This window comes from Lithobates pipiens, unplaced genomic scaffold (assembly GCF_037356315.1).
Source record: "Lithobates pipiens isolate NorthernLeopardFrog02 unplaced genomic scaffold, aLitPip1_a1.2 Scaffold_1, whole genome shotgun sequence".
Classification (NCBI taxonomy): domain Eukaryota; kingdom Metazoa; phylum Chordata; class Amphibia; order Anura; family Ranidae; genus Lithobates; species Lithobates pipiens.
The window spans coordinates 83,924,158-83,947,189 of record NW_027507685.1 but is presented as its reverse complement, the minus strand read 5'-3'; the positions used below and the strand labels follow the sequence as shown (position 1 = coordinate 83,947,189).

Below are 23,032 nucleotides of genomic sequence, written 5' to 3'. Positions count from 1 at the left end.
AGTATAACAGGGAAAGAATTGAGTAACAAAAACTGATGCAACATGAACGGATGGTAACTAGTAACTCACTGCGGACTGTTACGAGTAGAGAAGACAGTTCGTTCTGGCGGGAAAGTAACAGAGAACACAACTAGGTGTAAAAGTCCGACCAGAAAGAAAAGGTGAAGAGTAAAGGATGGCAACTCACTCAGTATTCTCTTCTCGCCCGGCGGGCGCGTGGAGAGGATGAGGGACTGTGATCCCCGCGGGTAATATCAGGCGGACGCCGACCCCTCGGTCCCGAGGGGGATCTTCGTCTTCGGAAGGAGGTATCGTGAGTATCCATCGGATCCGCTTGTTGTCTGGGCACTCTAGGTATCATCGGACGGAAGGAGGCGTACCAGTTAGGGAGCTCAACCATGGGGATGTTCAGAATCGAGCAAAAGTTCGGCAAGTCTTCCGGTACTTTAAGGTGTGCAGTACGGCCGGAGTCAGAGGCTGCAAGGCAGAAAGGAAACTTCCATTTGTATGGTATGCCGTGAGTCTTCAGAACGTCCAGCAGGGGGCGCAAATCTCTGCGGTGTTGCAAAGTTATACCAGAGAGATCCTGAAAAATCTGGATGGGGTAGAGCCAAAAGTTATGGTTTGCCTTGTTCTGGCAGCTTTTAAAATGTCCTCCTTGAGGTGGTAGTTGACCAGGCAACAAACTATATCCCTTGGAGGATCATTGTCTCTTCCCTTCGGTCTTAAAGCGCGGTGAATACGTTCAAATTCAATGTTAGATTGAGGTTGTCTTCCCATAATATCATTAAAGATGGAGGTGACTGCTGAGGTGATTTGGTCAGCTTCAACCGATTCAGGGAGGCCTCTAACCCTCAGGTTGTGACGCCTTCCCCTGTTGTCCAAATCTTCCAAATGTCGCTGAATATCTCTCATTTGAAGAGTATGGGAGTCCAGCTTCCTTGTGGTCTTGCGGAGCGATATTTCGTGTTGATCTGTAATTTGCTCCACTGTATGCATACGATCTGAAAGGCCTCTAATGTCAACCCTGAGTTCAGCTATGGCCGCAGACAACGTGTCTTTGATATCAGAGGCGACGGAACGGAGGTCGTTCATGCTGATCGATTGCGGTGAAGAAGCCGCCTGCGGGGGATGATCATTCGATCTCTGAGCTGCTGCGTTCCCAACTATAAGGTTATCAGACAAGACGATCGCCCCCTGTGAGGGAGAGTGAGAGTCCGCGGCCTGAGGTGTGCTGTGGCGGGAAGGCGCCATGTTTCCTCGTTGTGACCTGAACATCTCCGGGATGATTTGAGGCGGTTGTCCGGCAGAATTTTCTCTCGGGGAGCGAGATCTGGATGCGGAGGACGAACGGGAGGCTGTACCCATCGTTAGATGTAAAACATTGACGGGAAGACCTGCGGTAGGCGATAGCTTTTGTCCCGGGATGTCGGAGCTAAGAGCTCAAGCGACCGCCATCAAGCTCAGCCAGGCCACGCCCCCCCCCTGACCCCCTGTTCTTGAATGAGGGAGTCGTTCATCCTCCAGATTGTCTCCTTCCCTGTCTCTTCCTGCATTTCTAGTTGAATCTAGCCACAAGTCGGTGTTCTATAAAAACGTAATCCAGTCTTGCGAAAGTTTTGTGCACTGCCGAGCAATGAGTATAATCACGCTCTTTTTGATGACTAATCCTCCAAGAGCATAGAAGCTGGGCATTTAACAGTGCTTTAGTTACCCGCCTATATCTCTGTTCCGATGCTCTTAAGCCTCCCCCCGAGGAATCCATCCTTGGGTCTAAGCACCAATTTAGGTCACCTGCTAGTATCACTTTGCCCTCTCTGAATATCCTCAAGTTTTATTAATATTTTCCTTAAGAATTTATCTGAATTTCTATTTGGAGCGTACACATTTGCTATTGTACATTGCATTACCCCCATTTTTCCCTTTATAAATAAATACCTACCCTCTGGGTCGGTTAGACGGTCTTGAATTTCAAACCTTAATTGTCTATCAAAACCAATAGCTACTCCTCTTGAGTGGGCCGATGGCGAGTCCCCATAATACCAGCATGGAAATTGCGCTGAGGCCAATTTTGTTCCCGAGTCATTAGTTATATACGTCTCCTGTAAACAGATTACGTTCCCCCTCATAAAATGCAATTCCTCATTAATTTTAAATCTTTTTTCTCTTGTGTTTAAACCCCTCACATTATATGTTATCACATTAATTAAAGCCATTAATTACTAATTTCTCTTGGAGACCTACACCGACCCAGGGGGCATTTTTCGAGGGGACAGATCGGGATTGGACAAAACAAAAAAAAAAAAACCCATACCACCTCCCTATCCTAAACCCTCCCTCCTCCCCCACCCGGGGGTATATCTAGCTTATCACAAAAGGCTCTGAGGTCTTCCGGGAAGCGCAGCACTGCAGTATGGCCATCTTTTTTCCCCTTTAGACAGGCTGGGAAACGCCATTGGTAAGATATACCTAGCGCAGACATCTGTTGAGTGAGAGGTTTTAGTAGTCTCCTTCTCCTTAATGTTTCTGGAGCTAAATCCGAGAACACCTGCAGGTTCGCCCCCTCAAGGGACAAATCTGGGAGCGTCCTCAACTTCCCCATTATTTGCGCCTTTTCTTCTGCATAATGAAACCTTGCTATTACATCTCTTGGAGACTCCTCTCCTGCTGTCCTCCCCCTGGGAATCCTATGTACTCTCTCCAATCTTAAGAGTTCAGAGGGGTCCCTTTCTAACAAAGGATTAAAGAGCTTTTGAAGTGTATTTCCCAGGACCCCAGCATTATATTTCTCTGAGAGGCCTTTGATTCGAACATTCTTTCTCCCCCCCCTATTTTCAATTCTAGAATCTTCAATTCTATACTGGAGGTTTATGTTTGTTCTCTGCAAGGTTGCCATTTGTTCTGCTATCTCATCCAGCCTTTCATCCTGTTTATCTAGTCTATCCTCTAGTTCCTCTACTCTTCCCAGGACCTGCCCTATATCCGCCCTTACTCCTGCTATCTCCGTTCTTATTGACTCCTCCATTTTAGCAAACATTTCTGTTAACAACTCCTTAATTGAGGGTGTTTCTACTTCCTGGGTTGGTGGGTTACCCCCTCCTACCCCTCCAGTATCCATTTCTGCCTCTCTTACTTCCTCTCTCTCCTGTTGAGCCCTTGTACAGATTTGTGAGGAGGTACTACTATCTTTTGAGTCCCCCGATTATCCCCCACTTACTCTGCCAGTTTTACCTTCTTCTGAGACCTTCTGTCTATTTGGCCCTGATCTTTGCGCTGATCCTGCCTTAGGGCTACCTTGTCCCTCCTCTATTGTGCAAGCCATGTTTGCCATATACCGCTGGATGCCTCCCGGACTGGGCACCGGCGGTATATTTTTACCTGATTTTGCTTTCCCTCTCATTTTCCTTTTTCTTTCCTTTTCTCCTTCCCTTCCCTTTTTTCCTTCCTTCCTTCCCCCCTATCTTCCCCCGCCTCCTCTCTCTGCCCCTTAGTCTCTGTTCCCCAGAGCCGTGTAGGTGGGGAGAGATGGAAGGAGTGAAAGGAGCCTAACTGATCAGCTCAACACAGTTATACCTTTGTTATAAACACCAAAGTCAACATTAACTTTCACCCTGATGTTTGACCTCTCCCTTCTTCCTTTAATTTAGGCCCTTATTTGTCCTTATCCTTATATATCTGTTATATTTATGTCCATAAAGTTCCTTGACTCCACTTGCAATAGGGCCCGTCCACTTATTCCAGTCTGAGCCACGTTCTTTCACGCTCAACCGATCTTGGGAAATATTGTTAGGCCCAAAGATGTACCACTGGTCAAGTTCTCCCGGCCAGATCTCCACCCAGTTAAAGCTCTATAATACGGACTAAGGACAGTCTAATACATATTCTTTTTCCTTTTCCTTTTTCTTTCCCTTCTTTCCTCTTAATGCATACAATAGAAATTATTACAAGGTGGTGAAGGCATATGGTGCGGCGGGAATGTCAATACCTCTTTACTCTTCTATCACCAGGTTACTATCTTTTTGCTGTATAGTGTGCGAGAGTATAAGTCACTACTTTTCCCAACAACGCTCCTTACGCCTCTAAGCTTCTTCCCACAGCAGAACCTATTTCTTGCATATCACAACTGATCCACATTCGCTTTTTTGTTTTACCAGCCCAGGGTACTTAAGCCATGTACACCTCACCTCGGCAAAACAAGCATTTTCCAAGTGTCACATGAAAAAATCAAATAATACCTCTAGTGATAGCAGCCGTTTGTAGTGAACAGTATAGCAGGGGTATAGCGGGGGGAAGGGGAGGCATGTGGAAAACTCTCCTACCTCCTTCCTGCGACTTATCATCACTGCAGCATCACTTACTTTCAGAGCAGCTTCCTTGTTCTTCCAAACCGCTCCTCAGGCGGGTTACTATACCTGGCTCCGATGTTTAAGATTAAGCTGAGGCTGAGAGCTGTGCTGGGGTCAGCGGAGGTCAGTCGGACTGGCGGGGCGACGCTACACGCTCTCTACGCAGTCTCTCCTCATCCTCTTCCAGAGCGTCAGGCTAGGGCCGCTTGTCGTCCACTCCTCGACTTCTCTGCTCCCTCCAAGGGCCGCCAAAGACCCAAAATCGCGGGCGGCGGGCAGCAGGCGGCGAGGCGGAGAGACGGCATCCAGCGTGAGCGTCCGACAAAGCGGGGTCTAGCGAGAGCGTCTGACGGGACGGGGTAGCGTGAGGTCGAGCGTGCGGGAGGACGCTCCTTGGCTGTCTACATTGCGATGCTCCGCCCCCCTACCCCCAGAGTCTTCATAGTTATGCTTACCGGTGGATAGTCAGACCAGGTTGTGGGGGGGATAATTGAAGAAGAGATTTTTTGAAGACTCCATGGGTCTGTTAGAAAGAGGTCTATATGTGAGTAGGAATTGTGGCAGGAAGAAAAAAAGGTGAAATCCTTTTCATCAGCGTGTAGACATCTCCAGACATCGTACAATCAAAAGCCTGCTAGCAGGGGATTTATGGCTGGTCTGTGTCTCTTGGCATGGACAGAGGAGTCCAATTTAGGGTCGGGGGTGCAGTTGAAGTCCCTGCACCAGATTAATGTACCTTGCTGAATTGCAGCAATTTTCCTATATAGCTTGCGTAGGAAATGTGCATGGTGTACATTTGGAGCATACAGGCTAACAATAGTGTAGGGAGCTTCATTAATTGTGCATGTTAAAATAATGTAGCGGCCTTCAGGGTCCAGAATTGATTGAGCAGGTTGGAATGCTAGGGAGTTGCGAATGGCAATGAGAACCCCTTTTCTCTTTGTCGTTGTGTTAGCCATATAGATGGTGCTAAAATTTTGTTGGTGCAGGAAGGAGGGTGACTGGCTAGAAAATGTGTCTCTTGTGCACACAAGATTTCGCATTTGGTTTGCTTGGCCAATGACCATAGGGAAGCCCTTTTTGCAGGGTGGTTTAGCCCTTTGGCGTTTATGGATACTATTGTGATAGTCATTGCGGTCAGATCAAGTCAGAAAAAGCAGCAGTAGCTATATGCGTTACCTTGTTTGCTGTAGAGGAGGAATAGGAGTCCAAGGTGATTCACTAGGTGTTTTCTGGTGGTGCTGTAGAGAATATAAATGATGGACGTCTAGGTGGTCTGGTAGGGGTGGATTCAGCCGCTTCTGGGCCAGTGGGTAGACAGTCTCGGTGCCCTGCTGGGAGAGGGTAAGAGAGAGACACAAACAAAAACAAAAAAAGGGGGAAGGAGGGGAAAGGGGGGAGATGGAGGAGTATGTAGATCAGAAATAGCTACTTTCCGTAGGATGAAGGTACTGGGGCACCTGTGGAACCTCCAGGTGACTCAAAAGGATGCCTGGCAATTAGGCAGTGAACCGTGCTTTGTCTGCTTAAAGCGAGAGTTTGCCGTTTTTTTTTTTTTAAAAGCCAGCAGCTACAAATACTGCAGCTGTTGACTATTAAAATAATGACACTTACCCGCCCAGCGCGCCTGCGATGCCGGCACCCGAAGACGATCTCTCAATCATCTCTCGGGTGCTGCCGCCGCCATCTTGGGTATGGGAATCAGGAAGTGGAGCCTTTCGGCTTCATTTCCCGGTTCCCTACTGCGCATGCGCGAGTCACGCTGCGCAATAAGGATGGTCCCCACTGTCTCTGGGATCCGTGTGTTTCCCAGCAGGCAGCGGGGGACCTTCGGAAAGGGGCGTCGATTCTGCGGAAAGGGGCGTACCTTCTGCAGAATCTACGCCGGAAGTGGGTGCAGATACCTGTACTGTACAGGTTCCAATGAGCGGAAGGTCCACTTTAGGGTGGACCTCCGCTTTAATGTAGCAACAAAGGTAAGAAACACTTAGGGAGTGTTTCCGTACAGTAAGTCCTTGGCACAGCCGTGCCAGAAAACACTAAGTGGGGGTAAAAAGTTATTTGAGACCGAGCGTGAGCATGGAACACAAGCGAACAGTGTGCGTTGTTTGTGTCCCCGGATTGCTATGCAGGAGGTTGGTTTCTATGGGTTTTCGGCAGAAGAGGTTGTGCGGACATGGCGCCCATGTTGCTCTGATCCATGGGGGTCGCTTCATTAAGGGCGGGAACAATGTTCCAGTCTCGCAGGAGCCGCAGTCCTTGTTGTACCGAAGTGACTAGGTGTTTAGATCCCTCATGTTGGATGGATATTTTGGCGGGTGCTATCCACTGGTATTGGATTTGGTTATTGCGTAGCGTCTTGGTGATTGTATTGAGTTATCTACGTCTGCTCAAAGTGTGTTGGGACAGGTCAGCATAGATTTGCAGGTGGCCCTTTGGGTCAGGGAGGGTGGCCATCCCTCTTACTTTTTACATGAATTGCTCTTTAACGTGGTAGAAGTGCTCTCTGAGGAGAACGTCTGCATCTGGGAGGAAGGTGGGTTTCGGTAATCTATGGATACGATCGATGACGAGCTCGATGTTTTTTGCTTCAGGGAGCACAACTTTAAGAAGGTTTTTCGCATACAAGGGCAGTTCGACATTCTGGACAGATTCAGAGACCCCACGGATTTTAAAGTTGTTACATCTGGCCCTGTCCTCTAAATCTGCCATTTTGTCTTTAATCCAACAAGTTTCTTGGGCCTGTGCTTCCTAAGCATCTATCATGTCGTTTACTGTGATGGTGACATCCCCCATAGTAGCCTCAATATGTGTGGCTCTATCCTCCAGTACACTAATGCTGCTTCCAAAGAAATGCATAAGGGAGAGCATATCTGACTGTAGAGAGCTTCTAAGTGACATCAACATCTCTTTAAGAGTGGTATCCATGACTGCCTGCCCTGCTGTGGGGAATGAAGCAATGGTGTCAAGCTGTGGGCTCTGCTGGGGGAAGACATAGGGCATGGTGGCGGCCTGCATGCCGTCCTGGGGCGTCCCTGCAGTGTCTAAGCGCACCTTGGATTTTGCTGGACTGTTGGCTAACGGTGTCCCAGGAGGCGATTTGTAAGGGTCTCCCCCATCAAGTGCACTTACCAGTGCATTCTCAGGTGCAAGGGTGTTTCCTTCTCGGCGGGGATAAGCGATAGCCTCCTTCAGCCTGCAGTGAGCCGAAGCCGTGGCGCCATTTTGACTGCGCCGCGCGGACGGCTGGTACATGTAGGCCATCCGTTTGCGGGGGATTCTATCGTCCTTTCGTTTAATGGACATCTTCCCTCTGTCGTGCGGGCAGTTGCCTCGATCTTCCGCTGCACAATTTCTCCCGGGGGATGCTGGATGTCGCTGGTATGGTCCGTCGGTGTGAGGAGCTCTGTTTTTAAGTGGCCATACTGGTCACGTGCCAGACACGCCCCCCCAATAATTTTAAATGGCATCCTGACATACTGAGGCAACAAAACGCGGACACACATGCATTGCAGCATACCACATTACGTGTCAGTGATGCTGTATAACCACTGTTTAGTGCAGGGATATGCAATTAGCGGACCTCCAACTGTTGCAAAACTACAGCCCCCATCATGCCTCTGCCTCTGGGTGTCATGCTTGTGGCTGTCATAGTCTTGCTATGCCTCATGGGACTTGAAGTTCTGCAACAGCTGTAGGTCCACTAATTGCATATCTCTGGTTTAGTCCATTCTGCGCATTAGTCCATTGTGTTCTGAGGGGACACAATACGTGTTAAAAACAACACACAGAAACAAAGAAGTGTGAATGGTCTATTGTTTGATAGTTTACTTTTTATTATAGATCAGTATAAAACTGTAACTTCTCTCCTTTTCTCTTGCAGACCTTTCTGAACGTGGGAGTCTTTTTACCCTGTTTTTAAATAACTCACTGATGGCTTTCCTGTTCATCTCTGGCCTTTCCAGTATGCGCAAAGGCCTTTGGGACAAGTGCCAGGAGCAGCTACGAAAAATCAACAGGGATATTGCTCAGCTTCTGACACACTCTCGATCCATAGGTGAGAATTGGAATAGTATACCTTTGTATGGTGTCTGACTGAACAGTAACTAATAATTTATGAAGACATTTTTTTTTCTTTCCTTGAGGGACACAGAAAGTCTTAAATTGTGTGTTATACAGCCATCTACATCTGGACACAGGAAAGCAATAAACCTATATCCTGGCTCAGGGTACAATGCCTCCTCTTACAAACATAGCTCAGCTTATTTTTAATGTCCTAAGAGGACAGTTCTGCTGTTTTAAAGATCAACTTGTGATTTTTCTGGCAAAATATTTTTTCTTCTTTGGTCAAGACTCTACAGCTGCTGGTATTTCTCACTGACTCACAGTTATCTGGCATGGTTGTCTTCAGCCTGGAGCCATGATTGTGGGGCGAGCCAAGAAGTGACCCTTGGACCCTGGGCCATGCAACCGGATCTGTTTAAAGTGTGTTTTCAGGTTTAATTGAATGGTACACAGGCCCCCCGTGTTGGAAGAAACAAGGTTCTGCCTTTAACACTTCTCTTTTTAGGAGAGATGGACCCCAGGATGCAGTGTTTGTTTTTTTCAGCCATATTTCCTGGCGGGGTGCTTTACAGGCCCAGGAGTGTGGATCCCCTGATAAAAAGGGGCTGCAGTTCCTGAAGGTTTTTTAACAGAGTCCACTGTGAGAGGTGAAAATTGGGTCTGTCGGATTTACCACAGAACCCTGCAGCCGGATAAGGTAAGGGAGATTCCTAAGGAATTTTTCTAATTCTTGTGGGTTTTCTCCTTTAAGTAAATGTTGCCATGGCTAAACCGGGGGCGTTCAAGAGCACATACCTAATTCCATGCTTGTCAGTCTCACTCTGGGGCGTTAAGGTGGCTTCTGTTTGCTTCAGCCTCAACAACGTGGGGCTGTGTAAAGCTATAAAGGTGCACTTTTTGCAGGTGCATACAGCTGAAAGAGGGGCACAGAGCAGATGGATGGCATGTGACTTTTTGGTGATGCAGGCATTCCCAGGGCACATTTACTTAGCATCACACTGAGCCTTGATAACAGCAGCAGTTGCTGGACTATTTGCTCAGCAGTGGGTGCATTTTTTGGTAGTACCTCTGCATTTGTACTTAGCACTATGGGCAGAAGGGGAGGTACAAATACCCCAAAAAACAGGGGCTCAAAGGGATCTCCCTCAGGCTTTGAGGACCCCCCCCCCCCACAATACGATCTCCCCCTGACAGACCCAGGGAGGCTGGTCAGAGTGAGCCATCAGGGCTAGAGGATGGAACTGCTTCCAACATTTCAGCCCCTGTATATATTACGCAGGAGTTTTTTTCCTCAGCCATGAGTGGATTGGAGGAAAGATTGAAAAAATATTAAATAATGTGGTGCTTACTAAAAACAAATACTTAAACAACTAACTAGTAAAATATAAATCCCTTGGAAATTCCAGAAGGATATATCCAAAGAGATAAAAGCGTCCTTATATTAATTTTTCCATCAAAATTGTATAGCCAAAGATTAATAAACCAATGCTATAACAATCAATATGACTGTGCTTCCAATAACAAGTAGAATTACTTCAAATCCAATGTTATAACGATTACTTAGACAAGCATCTTTCATATGACAGGTACATACTGTAATTCCTCAAGTGCGAAATAATGCGTGCAAATAAGCAAACATAAAGTGTAAAGTAACAACATAATGTGCAATCTAGCAATAAGTACAAAAATAGCAGAAAAAATATGTACAAAAATAAACAATCTGTGCAAAATAGCAATAATTAAAATCAAAGTGTAACAATAAATGTGCAGCAATGTTTTGTGCAAAAATTGCAAGAATCTGTGAAGATAAAAAACAATCCGTGTAAGGCCGCGTACACACGGGCGGATTGTCTGCCCAACTAAGTTCGGCAGACAATCCGACAGACAGTCCGTTCAAAATTTGCATGAACGGACTTGACCACACACGATGAGCAGACAGTCCGCTGAAAGCGTGCGTGATGACGTGTACAGCACGTACGACGGGACTAGAAAAACGACGTCCTATACACTGCAATGCAACCTTCGGCTGTGTAAACCCTTTCTGAGCATGCACCATACTTAATCCGTCCAACTTGCCTACACACAAGCGGACTGTCCGCTGAAACCAAGTTTGGACGGACAAAACCAAGTTTGAATGGACTGTCTTACGGAAATTCGGTAAGACTTTGTTCGTCGGACTGTCCGCTGAAAAAGTCCGCTGAAGCCCACACACGAGTGGATTGTCCGCTGAAACACTGTTCAGCGGACTAAGTTGGACAGACAATCCGCCCGTGTGTACGCGGCCTAAGTAGATAAATAGCACCTAATAACGTGTAAAGTGCTGAAAATAACAAAAATTGCAGTAAAAAACAAAAAACAAAAAAAAAAACCCCGTAAAAAACGGTCTAAAAAATATATATAAATTGTAAAAAAAAATTTACAATTTATATATTTTTTTTTTAGACTGTTTTTTACAGGGTTTGTGCACAAATATGGACTATTTTGGATATCACAGATTTTATTTTTTTTACTGCAATTTTTGTTATTTTCAGCACTTTACATGTTATTAGGTGCTATTTATCTGTTTACACAGATTGTTTTTTATCTTCACAGATTCTTGCAATTTTTGCACAAAACATTGCTGCACATTTATTGTTGCACTTTGATTTTAATTATTGCTATTTTGCACAGATTGTTTATTTTTGCACATATTTCTGCTATTTTGCACTTATTGCTAGATTGCACGTTACGTCGTTACTTTGCACTTTATTTTTGCTTTTTTGTATGTATTATTTCACACTTGAGAAATTACAGTATGTACCTGTCATGTGAAAGATGCTTGTCTAAGTAATCGTTATAACATTGGATTTGAAGTAATTCTACTTGTTATTGGAAGCACGGTCATTCATATTGATTGTTATAGCATTGGTTTATTAATCTTTAGCTATACAATTTTGATGGAAAATGTAATATAAGGAGGCTTTTATCTCTTTGGATTTATCCTTCTGGAATTTCCAAGGGATTTATATTTTACTAGTTAGTTGTTTAAGAATTTGTTTTTAGTAAGTGCCACATTATTTAGTATTTTTTCATTTACTATCTGGTGTGAGAACACATTTATGCTGGCAGCTACACTGTTAGATTTACTTTATAGAAAATAAGCTTTTTCCCTTGTGGCTTGCGCATTAGTTCCCCCTAGTTTATATATTGGAGGAAAGATTAACGGCTTTAATCGCATCTTCACAAAGTGGAATAAAACGCATTAGGTCCCCTTCTACCACCCAGGCCCCTCAAACAGAGGAACACTGGGAGAGGGAAGATGAATCCCCCTCAGGGGACCGGGAAGAGACTGATGACTCCTCTTCCAAGGAATCAAGTGGGGAAGGACCCTCTTCAGCTTCACAGGCTGAGAAATTGCTGGTGCAATCTCTTACTGAAATGGGGCGCTCCACATTTAAGTTACTTCTAACTGAGTCGGTTGAAAAGCCCACTTCTTGTTTGGGTTTACTGAAGCTGTGCATACTTTTCCTGTCCATTCATTGCTGGAAAAGCTTATATATTCTGAGTGGGATCACCCAGATAAGCATTTTTTCCCTCCCAAAAAGTTTTCAACACTTTATCCTATGGAGGAAAAATTTTCGGTTCTTCTGCCGGGCCACCGCGCCTTCTTGTAGCTCTTTTGCAGGCGGTGGCCCGGTCTTCTGTCGCCGCTGCCTTCCGTTCTTCTGTCGCCGCCTTCGGTTCTTCTGCCGGGCCACCGCGCCTTCTTGTAGCTCTTTTACAGGCGGTGGCCCGGTCTTCTGTCGCCGCTGTCGTCGCCGCCGCCGCCGCCTTCCGTTCTTGTTCTTCTTCTTGTTCTTCTTCTTCTTCTCCTGGAGATGTTGACTCGACGAGCTCTCCGGCCGGAATGCCAGGGACGCGCTCCGCTGCCACTTATATAGTGACAATGGGGCGGTGTCACATGGTATATGTCACATGGGTTGGTCACATGGTGACCCCGCCCCCTTACGATGTCATAGTCCCCATGTGACATCAACCCATGTGACCAACCCATGTGACATATACCATGTGACACCGCCCCATTGTCACTATATAAGTGACCGCACAGCGCGGCTCTGGCATTCCGGCCGGAGAGCTCGTCGAGTCAACATCTCCAGGAGAAGAAGAAGAAGAACAAGAAGAAGAACAAGAACGGAAGGCGGCGGCGGCGGCGACGACAGCGGCGACAGAAGACCGGGCCACCGCCTGTAAAAGAGCTACAAGAAGGCGCGGTGGCCCGGCAGAAGAACCGAAGGCGGCGACAGAAGAACGGAAGGCAGCGGCGACAGAAGACCGGGCCACCGCCTGCAAAAGAGCTACAAGAAGGCGCGGTGGCCCGGCAGAAGAACCGAAGAGGGGGACAAGACCCCCGAAGTCGGGAGAAGAGGCCGGCGGCGGGGAGGAAGAAAGCCGGACTCCTCCGCTAGCAAAAGAGCTACACACAGATAGCGGAGGAGTCCGGCGAGAAGACCCCCGAAGACGGAAGACCCCCGGAGCTGTGCAATAAAATATTTTTTCCCTGTGTTGTGTTTTTTTTTGTACTTTATTTCACAGGTGAATGGGTAGGGGTACATTGTACCCCATACTCATTCACATAGGGTGGGGGGCCGGTATCCGGGGGCCCCCTTCTTAAAGGGGGCTCCCGGATTCCGATAAGCCCCCCGCCCGCAGACCCCGACAACCAACGGCCAGGGTTGTCGGGAAGAGGCCCTTGTCCTCATCAACATGGGGACAAGGTGCTTTGGGGTGGGGGGGCCGCGCGGCCCCCCCTTCCCCAAGGCACCCCCCATGTTGAGGGCACGCGGCCTGGTACGGCTCAGGAGGGGGGGCGCGCTCGCTCGCCCCCCTTTCCTGGCCGGCCGGGTAGCGTGCTCGGACAAGGGTCTGGTGTGGACTTTGGGGGAACCCCACGCCGATTTTTTTCGGCGTTGGGGTTCCCCTTTAAGCCCATTCCAGGCGGCGGAGCCCGCGACGTCTCCTTCGCGGGCCCCGCCTACCTGTACACGCGCTCGAAATGGGCGGATTTGCCTCCTCCTTACGTGTGCGAGTCCGTTCATTTCAAAAGTTGAGCGAACTGTTTGGCAAACAGTTCGCTGAAACAGTCCGCTCGTGTGTGGGCAAGTCCGCTCATGCAAATTTTGAGCGGACTGTTTGCCGAAACTGTTTGACGAACAAGGTTGGGCAAACAGTCCGCGCGTGTGTACGCGGCCTTACGCTTGGGTTGGTGCATATGCATACAATCTTATGGTTGAAAAATTGGTCAGCCGAAGCGCCATGCATAAAGCTCCTGGCTTGGTTTCCTTTCCGCAGTGAAAGGCTGTTTGAGGATGACTTGGACAATTATATGCAAAATATGGGAAAAATACCCTTTTGCCAGTTAAGAAAAGGAGTAAACGTCCCTCATTTAAACTGGCTCTTTTTCAAGTGCCAGTGGCATCAGCCTCCAGGCAGTCATGATGGCCTCCACCATCAGGTTCAAGAGGTAAAACTCAGAGTCAACCCCAAGTGGGGGGGGGAAGACTGCTACAGTTCTCAAGGGTCTGGCCAGGAGGATTTTTAGGACAGATGGCTGGTCTCCACAATAGCTCTAGTTTACAGACTAAAGTTCCAAGAATTCCCATCTCCTCGTTTGCTCAGATCAAGTGTTCCCAAAGATCCAGAGAAAAAGAAGTCTCTCCTTCAAGCATTAGACCGACTTTTGTCGCAAAAAAGTGATCATGGTGATCCCCATGGAAGAGCAGGGGTTGGGGTTTTATTCAAACCTTTTCACTGTGCCAAAACCAAACTGAGATGTCAGACCCATTCTAGATCTCAAAAATCTAAACCGGTTCCTGAAAATGTGATCTTTTCACATGGAATCAATCCGATCAGTAGTCTCCATCCTACAAGCAGGAGAATTTCTGGCATCAATCGACATCAAGGATGCATACCTGCATGTACCTATTTTCCCTGCTCATCAGAAATATCTGTGTTTCAAAGTGGAAAAACTTAATTTTCAGTTTGTAGCTCTACCTTTCGGTCTAGCTACTGCACCTCTGGTGTTTACAAAGGTCCTGGCCCCTCCTCTGGCAAGATTAAGGGCCCAGGGTATAGCGATTATAGCATACCTAGTCGACCTTCTCTTGATAGACTGGTCGGTAGCCCGCTTAGACCAAAGCTTGGTTACCACAGTCAACTACCTGGAATACCTAGGCTGTGTCCTCAACCTAGAGAAATAAGCCAATAAGAAGACTAGAGTACTTGGGTCTGGTTATAGATACAACCCTGAAGAGGGTATTTTTACCCCAGGCAAAGATCAGCACCATAAGGGAGCTGGTTCAGGTGGTCAAGGCGAAGAAGGATCCTTCTATTCGCCTTTGCATGCGGTTGTTGGCAAAGGTGGTTTCATTCGAGTCTGCTGCAAAACAGTATCCTGTGTGCCTGGAACAAGAAAGTCCACGCGCTAGATTTTCCGATGCGTTTTTTGCCAATAACGTGCCAGAGCCTCAGTTGGTGGTTGATACCCGAGAATCTGCGGAAGAGGAAATCCTTATTACCAGTTACCTGGAAGGTGGTAACAACGAATGCCAGCCTTTTTGGTTGGGGAGCAGTCCTGGAGGAGACGACTTCTTCACAGGATCAAGCAGGAAAAGAAGTCAGTGGTTCTTGTGGCCCCAGTGTGGCTCAGAAGATCTTGGTATGCATAAATAGTAAAGATGGTGGTACGGGCCACATGGACCCTACCACCACATACAGACCTGCTATCCTAGTGTTCCACCCTACCTTACAAATGCTAAATTTAACGGTTTGGCTATTGAAACCAACATTCTGAAGAATCGTGGGCTTTCAGGCTCAGTGATATCTACCTTGATTAATGCAAGGAAGCCATCTTCCAGAATAATTTATTATAGAGTCTGGAGAGCATATTTATCCAGGGGTTGGCATCCCAGAAAGTATGTCATAGGTAGAATCTTTGTTTTTCTACAAATGGGGTTAGAGATGAAGCTGGCCTTGAGTACTATCAAATGGCAGGTCTTGGCCTTATCAGTATTGTCTCAATGACCACTTGCTTCGCATTCTTTGTTCTGTAGCTTCGTACAGGGGTAACACGGCTTAATCCACTGGTTAGAGCACCCCGGATCCCTTGGGACTTGAATTTAGTTCTATCGGCATTACAGAAACAGCCTTTTGAGCCGATATGACACATTCCCTTGGCCCTTTTGACAAAGAAGCTAGTTTTTCTGGTAGCCGTATCTTCTACAAGAAGGGTATCAGAAATGGCTGCTCTTTCTTTTAAAGAGCCATATTTAATTATTCAAAAGGATAGAGTAGTATTGTGTCCTCATCCTAGCTTTCTAGGATGAGGACGCATCCTAGCTTTCATCTAAACCAGGATATTGTTCTGCTTTAATTTTTTTCCAGAACCCTGTTCTACGGAATAAAAGTCACTACATTCTATGGATGTAGTGAGAGCAGTCAAAATCTATTTGGAGGTAGAAAATATATAATGTTGTGCTAAGTATATGCAAGTGTTGTGAGGCAATCAAAATTAAGAGTGATTCTATATACAAAATGAATCACATGAATTCTGTAAAAGATCCAGTGCTAAAAAAACACCAAAAAATAAAGAAGTGAAATCTAAATGTGCAGTTATACAGAAAAAGTTAGTGAAATGAAACACAAAAGTCCAAAACGTGCAAAAAATCTTAAAAGGTTAATGTTCATTCTCTTTCTCTGGGTTAAATGAAGTTCCCAAATCTTGAACCGTAATGACTTCCAGGGAACACAAGTAAAAATTGGACTCTTACCCCAGCCAATGGACTCCCAAGTAAACAGAGTCAGTAACGCCAGCAGAAACAGCCCTCTGCAGGGGTCAGCGCGTCTCTCTCAGACGCACGCTGCACGAAGATCCCTGAAGTCAACACAGCGTCCCTGTGCGAAGTCAGCACGGAGAATCCCGGGCGAAAAACGATCCTTCCCGGGAAACCAAAAAATTCTATACTTGCCTTTCCGTAATTTTCCTTTCCTGTCACATCTTCATGGCAGCATACACTCTGGGTTGTGACTCTGCCCCCACAACCTGATAAGACCACAAAGCTATAAAATGAAGATATGCCCCCCGCCCCGGTATTCTCTGTATATATGAATCACCTTTGTGTGTGGGATATTGTATGCTGCCATGAAGATGCGACAGGAAAGGAAAATTACGGAAAGGTAAGTATACAATTTTCCGGTTTCCTGTCGCATCATGGCAGCACACACTCTGGGTATTAACTCGCAGACTGGGTGGGAGATGCAAAAGGTAAACGTTTATTAACAAGGAATAGAAGAGTTGGCTTGAATAATGGACTTTCCAAATTCTACTGTTGATAGCCGAGCTGAGTCCACCTTGTAGTGAGAGATAAAGGTGTTCCTGGAGGACCAAGTGGCCGCTCTGCAGATGGTTTCCGCTGAGACCCTACAATACACTGCCCAGGAGGTGGCCACTGCTCTGGTGGAATGAGCCCTCAGGTCTTCAGGAATTTGCAGCTCACTCAGCAAGTAGGCCATTTAATAGTCTTCACCAACCAGGAGGCAATGGTTCGGGCCGATGCTGCTTGACCTCTCCTAAGGCCGTAGGGAATGATGAAGAGTTTCTCCGATCTTCTAAAGGATTCTGACACGGAAAGATATTTTATGATGTTGCCCCTTACATCCAGAGGATGAGGGTCGCCCTGGTCTGTGTTAAGAGCTGGCAAGTTGATTTCCTGGTTGAAGTGAAAAGAGGATGCCACCTTTGGGATAAAGCGATCTGAGGGTCTTAGAACTACCCTGTCTGGATGGATGATCAGATACGGCTCCTTAATCAGTAATGCTTGCATCGCTGATGTGATTGCGACCAGGCGACTTTTAGTGTCAGGTGCCAGAGGGAGATGTTTTCCAGCGGAAAAAAGGGTTCATTGGATAGTACCTCTAAGCCTTTGTACACATGGTCGAAGATTCCGTCGGAATGTGTCCTATCGGAGCGGTTTGTTGGATATTCCGACTGTGTGTGGTATGCATCGGACTGTTTCCGTCGGACCAAATTTTCCAACTTGCTGGAAATATTTTCCGACAAACTGCTCCGATTGGACATACTCCGATCATGTGTAGAGAATTCCGATCGGACAAAGTGCCACGCATGCTCAGATCAAATTCCTACATCAAAGCTATTGGCTACTAGCCTGAACGTAGTCCCATCGTAACGAAATTACGTCATCACGTTCTGAAAGATCGGATTTTCCAACAACTTTGTCTGACCGTGTGTATGAACAGTTTCGGACAAGATCCGTCGGACAAAATCCGACAGATTTGGTTGTCAGATTCTCCGACCGTGTGTACAAGGGTTAAGACGACTGATAGGTCCCATGTTGGAAAGGAGGGCTTCCTAGGTGGTCTTAGTTTAAGACAGGCCTTCTGAAATTGCATAACAAGGGGATCGTGAGCCCATTTAACCCCTGTCAGGGCGGATAGAGCTGACACCTGAACTTTCAGAGTACTAGAGCTAAGACCTTTGTCTAAGCCTGATTGCAGGAACTCTAGGATTAGAGGAGCCGAAAGGCAGGACAGATCCCGGCCAAGGTCCTGAGAAGGTAACAAACTTCTCCCAGACCCTGCGGTAGGTGCAGTTGGTGGTAGGTTTTCTGGCCTGGAGCAGGGTATTTACTACCTTCTGGGAGCAGCCCTGACCTAGATACCTAGCCCTCTCAGCCTCCAAGCCATCAAGTGCAGCCTCCCCAGATCTGGATGTAGTAGCTGGCCCTGGGAGAGCAAGTCGGCTGACAGGGGAAGAGCAAGTGGGTCTGCCATGCTCAGTTGTAGTTGTAGTTGTGAACCATGATCTCCTGGGCCAAAAAGGAATCACCGCTATCACCAATGCTGTTGATCTCTTGAGCCTTAAGAGAAATCTTGCTATCAGGGGAGTCGGAGGGAAGATATACCCGAGATGGAAATTCCAGGGATGCTGGATGCAATCTGTCCCCTCCGCTGAGTGAAAGGGAAACCTCGACAGGAACCTTCGGCACTTGGAGTTTGCCGGAGTCGCAGCAAGGTCTATGTCTGGTTGACACTCGTTATTGGAGGCGAACTCCCTGCTGACCATGTCGGCTAAGATGTTCTCGACCCCCGGGATGTAAGTCGCCCTCAGGTCTGACAGGTTCAACTGTGCCCATTCCATCACAGGGAGAACTTCCTGCATCATGGAGGGACTCCTGGTCCCCCCCTGCCTGTTTATGTAGGCGACAGCAACCTTGTTGTCCATCCTTAAGAGGACCTGCTTCCCCCTTAAAAGGGAGCTGAAGGCCAGGAGAGCCTGGAGGGCCGCCCTCATCTCCAGCACGTTCGATACCGAGTCCCGTACTTCGAAAGGCCAACGGCCCTGTGCTGCAGGGGACTGGTAGTGGCCTCCCCAACCTTCTAGACTGGCGTCCGTGGTCACTACCAATGAGGAGGGATGACTATGTGTTTGCAATTGTTTAGGTTTGACGAGTCCACCAACGCAATGAGCACCTGACTGTCTCCGAGATCCGGATCGTCTGGGTCATGGATGAACCGTCCCACTGATGTAGGAAGGAGTTCTGCAAAGGTCTGGTGTGCCACTGAGCCCAACGAACCATAGGAATGGTCGCTGATAGGGAGCCTAGAAGGTTGAGGCATACTCTGGTCAACAGGGATCTTGCTAAAATGACCTTCTTCACCTTCCAGACCAACAGGGAAGACTTCTCCGGAGGCAGCTGCACTGTATTCAACTTGGTATCTAGTTGGGCTCCTAAGAAGATCATTCTCTGGGTGGGGCGAGTCTGGCTCTTCCCCTAGTTTATCAGCCATCCCAGATTCTGCAGAGTGGAGATGAGGATCTTCTGATGTTGTAACAGCGACTCCCGGCTGTCTGAGAGGAGGAGAATATCGTCCAGAAAATGGTGGACTCGCAGCCCCCCTCTCCCTCAGATGTGCGATAACGGGAAGAAGGACCTTTGTAAAGGCCCTGGGAGCCGTAGAAATTCCAAACGGAAGACTCTGGAACTGAAAGTGTCTGTGGTTTAGCGAAAAACGGAGGAACTTTTGGAGTTATGAATGGATAGGGATATGGAGGTAGGCGTCCTGTAGATCTATGGAGAGCATCCAGTCCCCCAGATTTATGGCCTGGAGGATAGACTGGAGGCTCTCCATTTTGAATGCTTCTACCCGGATAGAGCGGTTAAATTTTTTTTAGATCCAGGACTGGACGTAGGTCCCCTGATTTCTTTTTTACTAGAAATAGAGGGGAATAGAACCCCTAACCTCTTTGGGATAGGGGCACCTCTGTAATTGCTTCCTTTTGGAGCAGATCCTGAACGTATCGAGTCAAGGCTAACCTCTTTTGCCGGGATGACGGGAGGTTTTTTGGGCAAAAATGGTCCCCCGGGGGAAGTCCCCTGAATGACCATCTGTGCCCGACGTGAATGGTGGCTAACCTGTCTGGAAGGGCTATGGCCCCGCATACCCAGCAGGTATTTTCAGAAGGATGGGAGCGTGGCGTGCTGGTGAATGGCGCCTCCGGTCAGGGGATCTTCTTCGCCGGGAATGGCTGCGCCTTGAACGAGACCTGGAGTGACTCCTCCTGCGACTCCCTTTCCTTGAGTGACTTCCTCTGCCCGAATGGCTCTGCCTATGGCCAGAGAGGCTTCTTCTATGTGAGGAATCTCTGCGAGATGATCTTGCGGACCTGATGGGGCTAACCATTTAGGTAGCGTTAGTGCGTCCTGCTCTCTTTTTCGATCTTCTCTACTTACCAAACTCCTCCCCTCTTACCTATTATGCTGGTGGTGATCTGCTGGAGCAGTGGTCTCCATGGATAGGGAACAGAGGAAGCCTGAAGACACAGGTAACACAAAAGGGGTAAGGAAGATAAAGCCACAACAGAAACAAGAGGGGAATAGAGAGAAGAAAAATACAGGGGAGATACTTACCAAACAGAGAGGAAACACTGGGGCAGAAAAAACAAAAATTCAGCAGTCAGGAAATTCAGCTGAGCACAAAAACAGGCAAAAAAGGTATCTGCATTAAAAAAAAGGCATCTTCCCCTTTTAAAATTGGAGCCGGGGTCACGTCCCACCCGCACATGCTCAGTAGCGCCGTGCGGCCGCCGGCGCCATCTTGGAAAGGGAAAAGACATAGATAGACATACACAGGCTGCCCAAAGTGCACAGTCAGCATGTGCAAAGCGGCAGAGTGACCAGGAAGAGTGCTGATGCTGCTGTGGGACTACAGAGCTCAGCAAAAGGAAGTAAAATATGGCAGAAAGGCAACACTGGGGTAAAGGCACCAGACAACCGAAGGTGACAAGAGATACTGAAGGCAGAGAGCATGTTGTCAAGCTGCATACAGAGTGACACCAGGAAGGAAGAGGAAACCGGAGACCAGGTACTAAGCCTGTTTAAGGCTTAAAGACCAATCTTTTTGTTATATGCATTCTGCCTGTTTAAGGCTTACTTCCAACGGCTATAGAGGCAATGCTCTGTTTGCAGAGAAAAAGTATTCATACCCCTGAGATCACCAGATTGGGGTTCCTTCCATTTAGCTTCCTTTAGAGGCTGTACCGGTAAGGACTTCCACCCAGGAGAGGCTAGAACCTGGCTGGGGCAAAGCGGTAAGAGGGTGATGATCCGTGCGGTCCCAACAGGTGATGAAAAAAAAGAAAATACCGGGGAGGGGGGGCGTATCTTCATCTTATAGCTATGTGGTCCTATCAGGTTGTGGGGGCGGAGTCACAACCCAGAGTGTATGCTGCCATGATGCGACAGGAAAAGCCGTTCCTCCTGGCTTCGTCTTTGGCAGTGCTGGGAGGATGGACAGGTCAGCCAGCCAATTACTCGCGATTTGCGGCTTATCTTCCTGTCGCCATCTAAACGACTCTCCGATATGAGACTATGCTCAGAGGCTCCTTGATATGCGAACCTGCGATGAAAAACAAACACTCGGGCCGCCCGGCCACGAGTGAGAGGAGGGGGGGAAACAAACGTGCTCTGAACGTGAGTGTACCTTTTGAAAAAGGCTATTTATTAATTAAAATAACGTAGGACCAGGGGTATTAGCCACCTTGGCCATAATACAAAAAATAGGGCTATTATTTTTGTACAATTAGCCCTGTTTTTTGTATCATGGCCAAGGTGGCTAATCACCAATAAATTATTTTTCCATAGTGATATTTGATGGTGTTTTAGTTGCAGCTCTTCTTTTTTTTACTTTTCCCTAGCGCGATATGGTTTTATTTTAATATCTGGAGGTGACTACTCAGATTCGGAAAACTGATGTTTTGTTTGGGTTGCCTGAAGGTCCTAGAAAAGGACAGGCAATGTTGAAATCTACTATTGCTAAATGGATTCAGCAAGCTTATTCAAGCTTATGGTTTGAAGAGGACAGTTCCACCTTTTCAAATCAAAGCGCACTCCACCAGGGCTGTTAGTGCTTAATGGGCAGTGCATCACCAAGCCTCCATGGCTCAAATCTGCAAGGCTGCAACCTGGTCTTCAGTCCATACATTCACCAGATTCTATCAGGTGGATGTAAGAAGGCAGGAGGTTATCGCCTTTGGGCGCAGTGTGCAGCATAGGTCCTCAGGTCTGATTGCACCCTACTTTTGTTTGTATATCCCTTCCCTCAGATAGTATTGCACTGGGATACTGCATACAGTAATTACTGTGGTTCTGTGTCCCCTGATGTACGATAAAGAAAATAGGATTTTTAAAACAGCTTACCTGTAAAATTATTTTCTTGGCGTACATCACGGGACACACAGGTCCCTCCCCTCTTCTAATACACGTATATTACTTTGCTACAAAACTGAGGTACTCCCAGTAAGGGGAGGGTTATATAGGGATCTAAACTTCCTGTCTAGGGTGTGCCAGTGTCCATCACCTAAAGTTGCCTATATAACCCACACAGTAATTACTGTGGCTGTGTGTCCCGTGATGTACTCCAAGAAAAGGATTTTACAGGTAAGCTGTTAAAAATTAAATTTTCCCCTGTTTCCCAACAGCTTTGATGTAGAAGGGGTTAACACAAACTATAAAAAAGAGCTTTTAAAAAATATAAAAATGAAGGAACGCTAGTGTCATTTAAATGTTACAAGGAATATAACAGCATATGTAAAAAGGAAATCAAGGATGCAAAAATTCAAAATGAAAGACAGATTGCAAAAGATAGTAGGACAAACCCCAAGAAATTCTTCAAATATATTAATAGTAAAAAGGTTAAGTCTGAATATGTAGGCCCTTTGCAAAATAATCTGGAGTGGGTGACTGGGGACAAAGAGAAGGCTAACTTATTAAATGCTTTCTTCAGCTCTGTGTATACAAAAGAGCATGGGGGAGCTCATATCCATAATGGGGGTGGTAGTGACGCAGCCCCAAATCCACAATGGCTCAAAAGTAATATGGTCCAGAAATATTTGGACAGAATAAAGGTGGATAAAGCACCTGGACCTGATGGCATCCACCCACGGATCCTAAAAGAATTGAGCTCTCTAATTTCAAAGCCATTGTATCTAATTTTTAGGGACTCATTAATGACAGGAATAGTACCACTGGATTGGCGCAGGGCCAATGTGGTGCCTATATTTAAAAAGG

The 23,032-nt window shown here is 47.1% G+C and overlaps 1 protein-coding gene across 5 annotated transcripts in view; it reads left to right on the top strand.

Moving 5' to 3' along the window:
* Nucleotides 1–23,032, top strand: part of SCAI (suppressor of cancer cell invasion) — a 1,638,004-nt gene that overhangs the window by 1,534,549 nt on the left and 80,423 nt on the right. For all 5 annotated transcript variants that reach the window (XM_077463762.1, XM_077463684.1, XM_077463531.1 and 2 more), the window contains one exon: nucleotides 8,230–8,403. In XM_077463762.1, the coding sequence (XP_077319888.1) occupies nucleotides 8,230–8,403 (174 nt within the window). The remainder of the gene's footprint in view (nucleotides 1–8,229; nucleotides 8,404–23,032) is intronic.